At 33.1% G+C, this 13,828-nt stretch overlaps 1 protein-coding gene across 1 annotated transcript in view; it reads left to right on the top strand.

Annotated features, from left to right (window-relative positions):
* Nucleotides 1-12,578, top strand: part of LOC149798452 (receptor-type tyrosine-protein phosphatase S-like) — a 44,110-nt gene extending 31,532 nt beyond the window's left edge. The window contains exons 19-27 of the mRNA XM_089963642.1: nucleotides 3,465-3,600; nucleotides 3,957-4,103; nucleotides 4,407-4,563; nucleotides 5,381-5,454; nucleotides 5,686-5,823; nucleotides 6,686-6,805; nucleotides 7,490-7,644; nucleotides 8,116-8,251; nucleotides 8,618-12,578. Of these exons, the coding sequence (XP_089819768.1) occupies nucleotides 3,465-3,600; nucleotides 3,957-4,103; nucleotides 4,407-4,563; nucleotides 5,381-5,454; nucleotides 5,686-5,823; nucleotides 6,686-6,805; nucleotides 7,490-7,644; nucleotides 8,116-8,251; nucleotides 8,618-8,695 (1,141 nt within the window). The 3' untranslated portion in view covers nucleotides 8,696-12,578. The remainder of the gene's footprint in view (nucleotides 1-3,464; nucleotides 3,601-3,956; nucleotides 4,104-4,406; nucleotides 4,564-5,380; nucleotides 5,455-5,685; nucleotides 5,824-6,685; nucleotides 6,806-7,489; nucleotides 7,645-8,115; nucleotides 8,252-8,617) is intronic.
* Nucleotides 12,579-13,828: the final 1,250 nt, after the last annotated feature.

The following is a 13,828-nucleotide window of genomic DNA, read 5'->3' as shown; positions in this document are numbered from 1 at the left end:
CAGATCTCAAAAGTGAAAAGAATGGACAGTTATCTTAGCTTTAAGTTGATTCCCACAAACACTTACATTCTGTCCCTGGACTGCCTACATCGATCAGAGCCTGGTTCTTCCAAATCATTTGATCCATAAAGTTTTGTGGTCTTTTACGTAACAGACATAAGGACACGACATAGATTCGACAAGAGGGGACCAGTCGGACCATATGTGAAGTTGAGTGTCACCATGAATTGTCCTGTACTAAGAAAATCTCTTTTGCAAGCTGATATTGGGCCCATGTTTCTTTCATAGAAAATGTCCTGTTCCTATTGGTTCTTCTGGAACTATTGATGCGACTGAGGCTCCCTGAGGCTCTAAATTTTGCGAAATGTACTCTAACTGTAGCCCTTTTGCCAGGAAATCTTGCGATAGCTTTGATAAAAAGAAGATCAAACTAAAATTAACTTATGTTTACAGATATTATATGGACTGAAGATGAAACTGGTTCTAGCATGAGACCCGAACAGAGCAAACAGCAAGCAGTCTGACAGTGTAGGATAACAGCAAGCAGTCTGACAGTGTAGGATATAAAACCCAACTCATATAAACAGAATACTAATTAAATTCAGACCACGGAAACACGAAAAAGACGTGATCCGAGTAGTCACGAAACAGTCTGAAACATACAATTCCCATTTCTATTTCGAGAAGCAAGCAAATAACACCAGTATAAATGCATGGATTGAATCAAGCAAAGAGCGATTAAGTTAGATAGTATACAAAATTCAGACACTGGAGTGCCCGCTGATACTGTTAACAGGCAATAGTCCATGAAGTTCCTTGCTTCTCCAATGTCCATAGCTGTTTAACATCATCATAAAATGGAATTGCAGATATTAAAGCAATTAGTCTTTTACTTGAAGAACCTAATCTAAACACTGCTTTTAGAACTTTTGAAAGGGCACATACAGCACTAATCTTAAAAAGACTTTAAACATTTCCAGAAATACTAATAAAACTCGTGTGATTATCCGTCATCATAAATAACAAAAACTCCTAACAGCTACAATAATCAAAATACTACTGTACAGACTATAAAATATCGTTTCCTCATACATAATATTCTTAAACGTGACTGATGTCGGAGCATAACTCACCTGAAATTTGCATCACAACTAATTTGACTTATAACATCCATTGGAAAATTACTCCAAACTGTAATCATGTTCATTATATAGAACGCAAACCCAAATAACAACATATTTCTAGCTCAAATCTTACAATAGACTCTACACTCATGAACAAAAGTTAAATGCACCATATCATCTTTATAAATGAGCATTAAAACCTACAGTAATGTACAAAAATAAAACAGTATATATATATATATATATATATATATATATATATATATATATATATATATAACATTATGAAAATGCATTCACACAAATAAAAGCGGTTGCCTCAAACATTTAAAGAAAGCTAATGACATTGTAACGATTTAATGCCGATAATCTCCAATAGATTTGACGTTATCAAAAGTCTCCTCGCGAGTTAATAATCAGAAGACGTCGTTCTTGTTAAAAAAAGAGTTTCTCAATATTTGAAATATGTTAATGCTGAACGTTAACCTATACATTTAACTATAAGAGCATTACAAGACTCTTAATCAGGTCCGCTTAATTTCAGCGGGACCAGCTTATATCTACAATGAACTTTTGAAATGCATACCTGATACACATTTCAATGCATTACCAAGCATTTTATGCTCAAACAAGAAAAAAAATCATTTAGGAAATCGACTTCTCGCAGCCTTGGCGGCATGCAACGGCAATACCAGTATCTACAACAGGAAATGATCATAATTACCATTCCAGATATCGTCCCCAATCATTATCAAGTTGATTTATTAACAAACTGCAATTAAACCTTCACACACCAGAGAAGCATGATAATTGCCCTACAATTTTACTTGGACATAACAAGGAAGCACAGCATAATAAATGACCTATTCAACCTACACCTTAAAGACAGTCTATCTGACTTTATATCAGTCATCGATCTAAAGATGGAAATTTTCGAGTGAAGGTAGGCAGCACCTTTTCGGAAAGTTAGACTTAACATATAGGTGTAATTCGTAGCCATACATCATCAGCCATCGCATTCAAAATTCAAACAAACAACATAATAAAATGCCTTGATGAATGAATTTTATAAATAAAAGAGTACACAAAATAAAGAACTATCTATATAAGTGAGAATCAAGAGAGATGCGAAATGAACAAAACGAAACGGGTTCAAGTGTTTTGAAAACTTAAACTGTTTGAGAGGAAGGTCGGATTGTCTTACTCCGGTTATACGGGTAAATAGTAAGATTTACATTTTAATATTTCTGCCTTATATACCAGTCATCTTGTAAAATCTTACATCCATATGTTTGATCTGATACTACAAATATATGTTCCTAACTTGCCATCTGGGTCAGCAAAATCCCAATTAAAAACAGAGTTTCAAAACCTTAAAGTCTACAACTATTTACGATATAATACTTTACAGAAATATGATTTGCTCACACCATCTGGAAACAAAGTACTCGGTACTATAACTTCCTAGTCACATTGGTATGAATGATAATGAAAAGGCAGATAGAACGGTCAGAGCCGTCAAACAGTCAACTACTTCAGAAAAGGTAGATACGTTACACAAATGAGCTTTACAACATCAAACACACTACTGGATAATATCGTCCATCGTACTGAACATATCTCATAAATGAAGTAGCACTGTGACAGCTGAGTATAAAAGACGCATGCCTGACTCATACATTCCTAAAAGAAATGTAAAACTTGAACAGAGTGCATATCCTACCAGCACCTACTGAGAGTGAAACACGCTTTTTCATAATCTCGAATTGCACACTGTGAGACAGAAACATTCCTATATGAAATCAATGAACACAATTTATGATAATATCTATTCTGAGGCAATTTAGGGCTTTTGGAGGGAATGAGGTTTATATAACCCATTTTGTCCAGATGTTTTACCTTTATCTTGTATTTTACATACATTTTACAGAAATGTATCATCCATACCCGTTATGATGTATCATCCTGTTTTACATTTTTACAACCTCTTTTTGAAAGGCACCATTATTGCGCTGATATACATACTATGTAATACATGTTTTGAATCTAAAAAAATCCTAAGTTGCCTCAAATTTGGTTTTGATCAAAAAGCATGTGATAATCATATGGCATAAGCCTCTAAGATTTATTAATTTGCAACACACTTTATTTACTACTCTCTTCTTTAGAAAATGCCATTGTTTGTTATCAGTGAAGTGTGCATATATATTTCCTCGACTGTGATTTTCAGATTTCGGGACAATCATATTTTTTGTTTAACCAAAGAAATAATGATAATAATTCTGTTAATTGCACGTGTTATTGACAGACCCACATTACCTATTATATTGTTTGATGTAGTGCAGGAGTAGGTCGGACGGGAACATACATAGCACTGGACTACCTGGTACATCAAGCACAGGCGGAGGGACATGTAAATGTGTCAGCGTGTATATCGAATCTACGACGTCAAAGAGTCAATCTAGTGCAAACAAAGGTCACTTTCTTTGTTAATATTTTAAGCAATATGCGTTCTATTTATTGCCCTGTTCATATCCAAAAGCAAATATACATGTATATGTACGTAATATTAGATAGATGCCATCAAGACCACGACTGTCTCTGCAAGTCTGGTTAGTTGTATATAATATGACGCCGAATACAATGATGATAATAACTTTCTACGCATTTAACTAATTATTTTAGATAACTATTTGAAAAAAAATTTGTTTAGGAAGGCTGGAATTGCATGACATTGTAATTTGAGCACTGGAAGCACTATTGTTTTGTATGCACCTATTTTCACATAATTATTTATTCATTACGCTGAAACTTATACTATGTTTGTTACAGAAACAGTATATCTTCCTCCATGAGATTCTCGTGGAAGCTCTGATGTTTGGAACTGTGACTTCTTCAACAAACTTTCCTAATATGCTCCAAGAACTGTTGGAAGTTGATTGTGAAAGAGGGAAATTGAAATTGCAGCTAGAATACGAGGTTAAATAAACAGTTTGTATTATGGATTTTAATTTTCTAAAAACTTTCTTTGTCAAATTTTGCTAGTTAAAATATCCTTTTCACAGCCGAGATCATCTGTTTATTTTTATATGAAATCAGCTATTCCTGTTATAGACGTTGCTTTACAAATTTGAAAATATACCCATATGAGGAATGTATTACCAAAAAACCAATCTGTATTTTGGTATATAAGACGACATTATTACATTTTGAGCTTTATACAGACGAGTCTTCCACTATAATTCATAGATCATTTCATTAACAAATTAATTTTCCTTCCAGAAGTTGCAAAATGAAGTTGTCAAACACGAAGCCGATCATGCTATTATCAAAATAGAGGAGGAGGATGACAGAATGGTGGGATCGACGAACCATGATTTCAATGCGGTCAAGCAACCAGAAAACAGATTTCAAAATAGACCTGACACTATATTGCCAGGTACAGCGGTGTACTTAGTCGAAAATGATGTGTCGTTTGATGTAAACATTTCCCTAGTATATATGCCTATTTCTCCAGTAGCCATGGAGATTGATAGACCTTAGAGAAAATAAAACAATTATACTATTTGTATCACAAATGCATTTATATATGTCAACACATTTATATACGAAGATAAAATGGTCACTGTTTCCCAAACATATTCCCAGAGAGGTCAAGAACAAAGTTGAAAAATCTTAAAATCAAATCCAAACGTTGATGAGGAAAATTTAAGAAAAATATCCCACCTGTTATAAGCATTGTCATGTGGAAGAAGTATGCCCAAAAAGCAATTTTAATACAAAGTTAGAATGGCTTTGTCAAACAAGATTCATTTAAGATTTGGTATCATAAATGAGTAATATCTCTTCTAAATACATATGAATTTTAATTCCGAATTTCCAGTTATACTGATTTCGTTGTAAATTCAAAATATGAGCCAATATAATATTGCAAGATAATTATTTTTCTATAATAAGCTGTCCTTGAATTTATTCATTTTTTTTTTTTTACTTTTCCAGTGCTTCATGTGTATATGTTGTGTCCCAAGCGCTAAGAAGTCTTTTTCTTTTCAAATTATTCCTGCCTTCATTCTACTCTCAAACACACACACGCACAAACTACAGCGATATAGTTGAACAATAAGCTCTATCTCTTTACTTAAATTTCATTTTCTATCTCTGTCTTGCATGATATTATGGAAGTTTCTTATCATAGTAAAGCTATCTACCTTCAATATATAGATTTCTATTTTTAATTATAATAATAATATTTCCAGCTGACAGACACCGTGTTTTTCTGAGTACACCCGTTTTTGACAGAGATGATTATATCAATGCTGTTGTACTGCCAGTGAGTATATTCTCTAGTAATGTGCACAGAACTAATACATTGTAATAATTATAAAATTGATGTACTAAAACATTGTTTCTACACATTTCATTGACTTTTTAATGTTGCGTACCTATATATAAATGAGAAAAAGTAATGCATTTCAGAAAATTTATCTATACATGATTGCCATGTAACATAACATTGAATTCTGACTTAGGTCTCGAATATATTTAGTGCTTAATATTTCAGAGTCACGGACAGAGGGAAGGATTTATACTGACCCAGATGCCGCTGGCCGACAGCGTTATTGACTTTTGGAGGCTGATTTATGACTATGAAATCAAAACAATCATTATGTTCAGCTCAACGTGTTCCAGATCACGTGATGTATGGTGGCATAGCTCATATTGTACAATACCAATGCTAATAAAGAAACATTATTATTCTACATTCAAATAAAGTTGATAGCAGTTAATAAAATAAGTTGGAAGCTTATGTGATGTGTATATACCTTTGTTCCACTACAGACGTAATACAGTACTTATTTGCTAGTGGTTAACGTTATCCTACTCTACAGAATCATTTTCTTTTATGATAACAATCAATCAATTTTTTATAGAACTATAATAAACTGTACCAAGATATAAGTAGGTACCATCAACCATGATATATCAGTTTTTCTGTGAGCTCTTGGCATCAGATCCTGAACCAAGAAGTAAATGTGAAAATAAACATATTGATCACATGGGCATGTGATGTTCAAAATAAATTTCTGGTGTACTTTGTATTCCCAACTTAAGTGAACTCTTACTGTTGAAATAGGTCATCAGCTCACGTTAGTCTCTTGTCAAGTAAACTTAAGATGTACATGTGTGTAATTTGTCAAACAGCATTCGTGAGTATTGCGACACGTGAATTGTGAAGTGAAATGGATAATTCTAGTACTTTTCTGGATCATTCTAGGTTATGTCTTATACCAAAATGTTTACTTGTTTGCAATTCCTCAAGAATATCTCTTAATTCTTGTATAACATGAATGCATATATTAAATTTATATCATTTCTAACTTCCGAGGCGAGACAAATAGTTAGTTCCACATAACATTCATGATAATGTATAATCTTTGAAAAATATTATTTATGCAAAGGAAAATCTGTCTCAACGTTTTCATCTCACACGATATATTTCTTTACAATTCTGGTAGTATTTAAGGTCGAATTCACTTAAAAGTATGAACATAATTCTTCAGATTGGAATCTACCGGCCTACAGATGGAAAGATGCTAGCTGGACCATTCACCATTAGACTGACAAAGCAAGAGAAATATAAACATTACATCGAGAGTACTCTGTCATTCTCCTTTCAAGGGGTACGATGATTTATAAATTCCAAGAGTAGATAAAAACACATTCTTTGCTTAAACTCAAAATAAACTATATGATCGACAAACAGGAAATTACCCCTCACATCAGACAATCTTTTTCATTCTCTCTCTCTCTCTCTCACTCTCTCTCTCTCTCTCTCTCTCTCTCTCTCTCTCTCATACAGAGTTCTTGATGGGTCGACGCACGGACTGATAGGTAGAAGCATAATGAAATTTTAATTTAGATGCCTTTTGCATCCATGCTTGTTTCTGTATCTTGAAGAAGGACATTTCGTTTTAAGAATCTGTATCAGTCATCTTGCCTATTATAATTTTGCTTGTTTGTTACAGAAGCGAAATATATCTAAGCTAATGTGAATATAATATAATCTATAGCATGTGTTTAGAAGAATAATCATGATGGATTTCCGTAGCTTTAATTTATCCCTAAATGCAGATATCGACGGCATAACGACATCATTCTTCGCAATACACAACTATTATTTTCTGTTCACGTTATATCAAGTTTATGTTATCATTTCAGGCAACAAGCTACAAGCTTAATAATTAATGAACACTGACCTTTCTGTATAACCAATAGAAGTCTTCCTCCAATTTACTGAAGAAAATGCGATTTTATTCGAAACCACTAAAATAATTAATCTATTGGATATGTGTACACTATTTTAGGTTGATAATGGCACATCCGTGAGACAATTTCAGTTTACGAGCTGGGCTGAAAATGCATATGTTCCTGAAAGCACTGAATCATTATTGCAGCTTTTGAATGCTGTTGAATCACAACATAAATATGTGGACGTAAAGCCTGTTGTCGTACACTGCCTGTAAGTTCTTTTTATATCTTTCATGATGCCATTTAATAAACGAACACATCGATATCATTATTTATTAATAAAGGCATGATTAATATGCTTGCGTATTTGTTTGATTTGGGGATATATTTCATATAAGAAGATATTCTATGCATTGCGAGAAAGGTCAATATTTGTTTTTGTCTATCACTAAATGTTGCTCTAAAACTATTGGTAAATGTTTTTGACTTTTTTCATAAGGGGTAGTTGGGGTATTGAAATAAAGTACACTATTGTTTGAATGGCTCTTCTTAATTATGAAACAAATAAAACAAAACAAATACGAAAATAATATCCCAAAAGGCCCATTTGAGTTAGTAATATCTTATATTCCTAAAATAATATCCAGGTCACTTCATTATTTAAAACCAGATATCACTGATTTCAATATTGCTATTGTACAGATATTCGTATTTTATATTGACCACACTTGTCTCCTTCTAGAAACGGTGCTCTTAGGAGCGGACTGTACTGTGTGATATCAACGGTGATTGAGAGACTGAAAGTGGAAGGTGATGTGGCGATTGCCCAAACCATAAAAAGCATGAGGACAATCCATCAGGAAGTAATACCCAACTATGTAAGTGTCGGTCTGATTATCTTTTTATAATTATCTATATCTTATTGATTTTTAATAGATTTTCATCCTCAGCATAGACAGTATATTTTTACGGACAGCACCGAGAGTTATGTATGCGGATTTGTTTTTAATTGTCTAGCAAGTAGAATTTGAATTGCAAATAATGGAAAATGAAATGATTTTACTTTGAGATTTTAGAGAGAAGATGATATCAAGTTGATCAAAGCACCCATGCTTTCTTGTCGTATTATTTTTTTTAAAAACACATACATTTTCAGCAATACAATAACATAGAGCATCTTATTCTTACATTTACTTTCTTCGATGTTTGCACAATACAATTATTTAGTTCTTATGTTTTTGCAGGAACAGTTTTGGTTTTGTCACGAGTGCATACTGCATTACATTAAGACGTTTAACCATACTCCAACTGATGCAACGTAAGACGTTTAACCATACTGCAACAGCTGCAACGTAAGACGTTTAACCATACTCCAACAGCTGCAACGTAAGACGTTTAACCATATTCCAACAGCTGCAACGTAAGATGTTTAACCATACTCCAACTGCTGCAACGTAAGACGTTTAACCATACTCAAACTGCTGCAACGTAAGACGTTTAACCATACTCCAACAGCTGCAACGTAAGACGTTTAACCATACTCCAACTGCTGCAAAGTAAGACGTTTAACCATACTCCAACTGCTGCAACGTAAGACGTTTAACCATACTCCAACTGCTGCAACGTAAGACGCTTAACCATACTCCAACTGCTGCAACGTAAGACGTTTAACCATACTCCAATTACTGCAACGACTGACGGTTCGCGCCCTACCTAAGATTTGCATACTTTACGTTGTACCAGTGTCAGATAAACAGTTTTATCCTGTCATTAATGAGATTTTATACGTTGATAATTGACATTTTGTGTTCTATCAATATGACACTGTATTCAATAGCGTGAATAAACATAAGCTAACAGACATCAAGCAATGAATAAATCAATCAAAATACCACAAACTCAGCAGAAAACAGCAGATCTGTCTGCTAATCACTTTAATGTGTTCTGGCGAATATTACCATTTTCTTATTAATGTGTAATGTATTTTGATGTTTGGAAACACATTTACTGAAGTTTTATTCTAAATTATTATATTTTGCTTTGTAGTTATTTTAGTTGAAAAGCCAGTTGTATGTATGTTTATAAGTTAGTTTAATATGTTGAAGAATGTGAGACATCTCTAAATATAGGAATTGTTAAAACTCTCAAACAGGTTCGTGTACTCATTTACCGTTGCAAAACATTATTATGTACGGTGCTTTTCTAAGCTAACTCTAATTTTCTTGTGTAATGTATATATAAAATGCTTAATTTGTTCTCATATACTTCTTTCTGTTTACACTTTCAAGCTATTTCTAATTTTTTTGTTGTGCAATGTGTACAAGTGATCGCTAACATTTCACCAAGATTTGTTTCTGTCTATATTTGCATACCTTTATATTGTGTATGGAAGGTTCATATATAATGTGCCTTTACTCAACTTCTGAAAATATTTTTGCACCCAAAGTCTATGAAAGTATTCAAAATATAATTGATTGAGCAATCAGTTTACTTTAGAAATTCTTCTTTGAAACGCAGACCTTCACGCTAATCAATCATTGTGAATATGTAGCGTAAGTAATTACGAAATTATTGTTTAAACGCTTAAAATTTATATTTACTTCAAAGACCTCAGGTTTGATTTACTGGGTCAAATGTCCCCAGGAAGTGCATTCAAATTCAATAAGTTTGTGCAAGTCGTTCTTAGAGTATAACTTTCTCTGTCATTGTCCTGTCTCCATTTTGTTACATAGCATTTGCACAGTTTAGGTCTTTTTACTTGCTGACAATCTTCCAAGTTTTAACAAAAAATCATTGTCTTCAGCGAGGAAGATTTAAATGAAGAAAGCTAAATAACGTCAGTAAATTTTGCATATCAATGTAAATCTGAGTCATATTATATTTAAAATACTTGACCTTTCTATTAGTTAGAGTAGGAACCGAGTTGGACTAAAAGTCCCAGCAACGTTTCGTCAATCTGACTTTTTATATTGTTTCGTTTAGATACTTCCGCCAACATTGTGAAATTGTATCTGTATCAGTGTTAGCAATCATATTAAAATGTAACTACATGGTTTTGAAAAAAGCTTTTTGTGCATGGAAATCTTTCTTCTTAAAAACCATCGAGGAGTTCCTCCATTGTGGGTCAATTCCAATATTTTTATCATAGACGAAAAAGACTTTATTTAGGTTCATCCACAAACCAACCGATTTTAGCCACTAATGCTTACCAATATTTTGCCAAGCAAATAACCAGAGACATTCAAGATTTTATTTGCAAATGTGTCATGCATTTTTTCCTAATACTTGGGCTAGAGTACTTGAGTACAATATATGACGTTCACTATCAATATATATATAATATAAAACTTCGTTGTAACATATATTAGCATTTTCCTACAATAAATCATAGATTTTCCTTCAATTACTAAATTGAGGACCCTTATTGCTACATAATTAGTTGGCAGTAAATACTCTAATTTTAGATATGTTTAGAAAATACGTGAAATTGTGCAATTCCAAAAAGAGGTCACTTTTCTTGAAGAGTGCATTCTTATTATGCTTCAAAAACGTGTATTATGCTTTATTATATGTTCATTTCTTTCTCCGTTAACTTTACGTTGTCAGAATCGTTCAATATTACCCGATACTGGACTCGCGTGCAGATAAATAAATTGCATTTACGTGCATGAAGGAACTGATTTCTATTGTAAACAAATAATGGACGCAGACGCCAGCATGTTTGATTTGTGAACAAATCATGTACACTCGCGTAAAAGGCGCTTTTTGTTGTGGTTTTTTAAATTTGTTTCTGAATGAACTAAAACAGATATTTCGTGGACTGCCAAATACCAGCTGCTTTGGCACATTTCGCGTTAACTTTGTTGATACAATGTTTCAGATTTAGGCTAGATGCAGTATACTAAAGACGCAAAAAAGGGTCCTTACAAATAACATACAAGTGACAGGTCATATACTGTCTTTTTTAGCTGGTGATAAGAATGACAAAAAAATATATAGTTACAGTTTTACATCCTGACTTTGCTCAAAATGTACTTTTTTAGTTCTGCAGATCCGAATTACATGATCCATGTTATAGATTCTCAATCTTGATTACACATTTTGAAATTGTACTGTAATTTCGAATACAACTGCAATTACATCGTCCTTACTGCACAAAAATGAAATAAGCATTAAATTGCATAGCGTCTTTTTGATAATTGCAATTGAAGGACTTCATATTTTTCCCACATTATGATTTCAAACATTCAATGACAGAAATTGAAACACATTTGCAGATGTCAACACTCTTCTGCTTCGCTTCTTCAATCCCATGTATTTCATGTGGAATTTGTCACATATAAATCCAGTCCATAATCACGAAATGTCGTAGAATCGAACAAAACACTCAAATCTATTCATTCCAGATCAAATGGAAAAGTTGTTGCAATGCGCATTCTTTAGCAATATGACTCCAAATTTAAATTTTAACAAGACACGCCATTTTCTTTCGAAAGTTATGTCGAGCGCGCCACTAAGTTCAAATTTATCTGCGGGAAGTTATGTGAGCAGTAATAATGTTGTTGGGTAATGATGAATATGCGCTTGTGTATTTAGTTTGGAATGCGGCATACACTCAATTACTTTGTTTCGTATAGTGTATTTTGTTAATATAATTAAGCATTAGGTAGAATAATAAAAAATAGCATATAATAAAAAGGTTATTGCATTTGTATGGGAAAAAATGAACTCGTTTTGTCGGATGGATATACTGCACTCCCAAGGCTGTACAGTCTTTCCATTAGAAAACCTCGTTCATATTTTCCCATACAAATGCAGTAACCTAATAATATAACTCATATTTTCTTTTAAGACATGAATTTTAGAATGCACAGTCAAATATATATGACATGTAATTCTGATCTTAGTTTGTCCTTTCTAAAGAGAGAAAACAATTCAGTTGCTCATTTCGTTAGATAGTAAACGTAATTAAATGCCAATGCAAATAAGCGTGTTTAGTGAGGGTAGAAAAGGTGTAAAACATTTACATTTCATTTCTGGTTCTATATCATACATTTATAATTTATAATTAAATATATTACCTCAATTAAATATTTAGCATTTGCCAATTACAAGGTTTGCTCTATTAGTATATCTTTTTTATTTGAAACATAGCAGCAGTTATAGCCACTCTCTGGGGTGTTCTAATAAAGAATTCAAACTGTATTTTACTTTTATCGTCACTATTCCGTCCTTCATTATATCCCTGCCCTCATGCGGCAACACATCACACTGTTATCCTTATGAACAAGAACTGCATGCACACCAGTTGAGGGAAAATGATTATATTCGGTATGGTGTTTAAGGAGACATTGTGTATGCCAATGAAAATTACCGATCGTAGATGGAGAGGATGGTGAAGGACAAAGGTAGCATAGTCTTTGGTAATAATCGTCATTGTAACAAGCGCTCCATTTACACCGGCTGAAGGATGATATATGACACAATGTTTCAGAAGGATGAATGGATGACGAAGAAGTTTCAAAATCAGAATAAGTTATATGTGGAGGAGAAAAGAACTGGCGGAGGATATGGGCAGAACAAAAAGTAAACTATGTTGATACATTGATATGTATACCGCATCTAGTTCGGTACTTAAAAGATTCATCAGCTAAAGTGAGTCATAAACTCAGATTCCACTTCATTCAAAATCACAAAGAAATCATCCAGTCAACCTAACACTTTTTTGCGTGTTATTCGATTCCGTCATTATCGTATAGGCAGCTGTTGAGTGTAAGTGCACATTTAAACAAAGGAGCATTATATATACACGAAAGAAGACCCTGATTAGTAGCGCCCCATGAATCTCAAGAATCAAGAGATAGGTGAAAAGTAATAGGTGACATTAACTTTGAAACTTCGCAAGGGCTGCTGATACTTTTATTATGGTGTCATGGGTCTTCATTCCAACACCTACATCAATAAATATAGGACTGCAACAAACCATGATGCTAAAATGTATCATCCGTTAAATAATCTTGATACTGAAAGCATTATTATAATATGAATTTTCTCATTTTTTATTGAAATTAAACATACGAAATATTTAAAGCTAACAGTTTGAATTTTATTATTATTATTATTATTATTATTATTATTATTATTATTGTTGTTGTTCGGTGTTTTGAAGACGATCAGATCACACATTGAAAGTAGAAATACAATACACATTTTACTTGTACAACAGTTAATTCTTTACACATCTATATTGTTTCATAATCTGGATTGTTTAGTTTTCATGAGGCAATATAGCTCTTCTGAATTAAACCAATGATAAAGACGTTTTTATACCAGTAGATGCAATGTAGGAATTTGCCTGAACCCCCAACCAACTCTACACTTTCACTCCAAGGGGGTGGGAATAGATGATGAAAATATGTGCCATGGAACCTTTAACGTTTTGTTTCGTTCAGTGC

Source organism: Sinohyriopsis cumingii, chromosome 6 (assembly GCF_028554795.1).
Source record: "Sinohyriopsis cumingii isolate HCF-2022 chromosome 6, ASM2855479v2, whole genome shotgun sequence".
NCBI lineage: Eukaryota > Metazoa > Mollusca > Bivalvia > Unionida > Unionidae > Sinohyriopsis > Sinohyriopsis cumingii.
The sequence above is the reverse complement of the archived record's forward strand: the minus strand, read 5'-3'. Positions and strand labels throughout refer to the sequence as shown.